Raw genomic sequence first — 919 nt, 5'->3', positions numbered from 1 at the left:
GTGTGTTTAAGTGTGTCTGGGGTTGTGTGTCTGTGGCAGTGTGTCTGGGGTTGTGTGTCTGCTGCAGTGTGTCTGGGGTTGTGTGTCTGTTTTAGTGTGTCTCACCGTGGTCCCGGACCAGGGTCTCCAGCTCCTCGTGGAGGCCTTCGTGCCAGCGAGTGATGTCCAGGTGGAAGGAGAAGTCGCAGCACGCCGTGTGCTCCGCCGTGTCCTTCCACTGCTGCAGCGCCGCCAGGAGGCTAGTCCCCGGCTCCACCAGCACGTGGTCCACTGCAACACAACGGCAACGCAGCGTCAACACAACGGCAACACAACGGCAACGCAGCGTCAACACAACGGCAACACAACGGCAGCGTCAACACAACGGCAACACAACGGCAACGTCAAGACAACGGCAAGACAACGGCAACACAATAGCAACGCAGCGTCAACACGACGGCAACACAACGGCAACGCAGCGTCAACACACAACTCAACAATATATAATAGTGTGGGTGTAGTAACTACTAACAGATGGTGGTGGTGCCCCCCCCCAGGGCCGCCCTGCTGCCCGAGGAGAACCCCCCGGGGGGGGCCAGGCCTCTCTGAGGGGCCAGCAGGCTGGTGTTGGCGTCGACCCCCCCAGGAATCACCAGCTGACCGTACGCGTCCAGGGTCCGCACACCGGCCGGCACCATCAGGTTCTCCCCCACCTGCCTGGACAGGAAGTCACATGACGTCACAGACAGGAAGTCACATGACATCACATACAGGAAGTAAGATGACATAACAGATAGGAAGTTACATTATAAGCTGTGATCTGATTTAACAGACTAGATGATCTGGGATCTGATGCTGGCCATGCTGAGAAGCCGTTTGATGGGAGGCCACGCCCCCCATCAAACGTCAGACCATAGGCTCGTTCGAGATGAACTGCGCC

The 919-nt window shown here is 58.0% G+C and overlaps 1 protein-coding gene across 1 annotated transcript in view; it reads right to left on the bottom strand.

Moving 5' to 3' along the window:
- Positions 1–919, bottom strand: part of dpysl4 (dihydropyrimidinase like 4) — a 26,884-nt gene that overhangs the window by 15,901 nt on the left and 10,064 nt on the right. The window contains 2 exon segments of the mRNA XM_032511762.1: positions 106–270; positions 512–696. Coding sequence (XP_032367653.1) covers positions 106–270; positions 512–696 — 350 coding nt within the window.

Source organism: Etheostoma spectabile, unplaced genomic scaffold (genome assembly GCF_008692095.1).
Source record: "Etheostoma spectabile isolate EspeVRDwgs_2016 unplaced genomic scaffold, UIUC_Espe_1.0 scaffold458, whole genome shotgun sequence".
NCBI lineage: Eukaryota > Metazoa > Chordata > Actinopteri > Perciformes > Percidae > Etheostoma > Etheostoma spectabile.
Note: the sequence above shows the minus strand (reverse complement) of the source record. Positions and strands in the feature narration are given on the sequence as shown.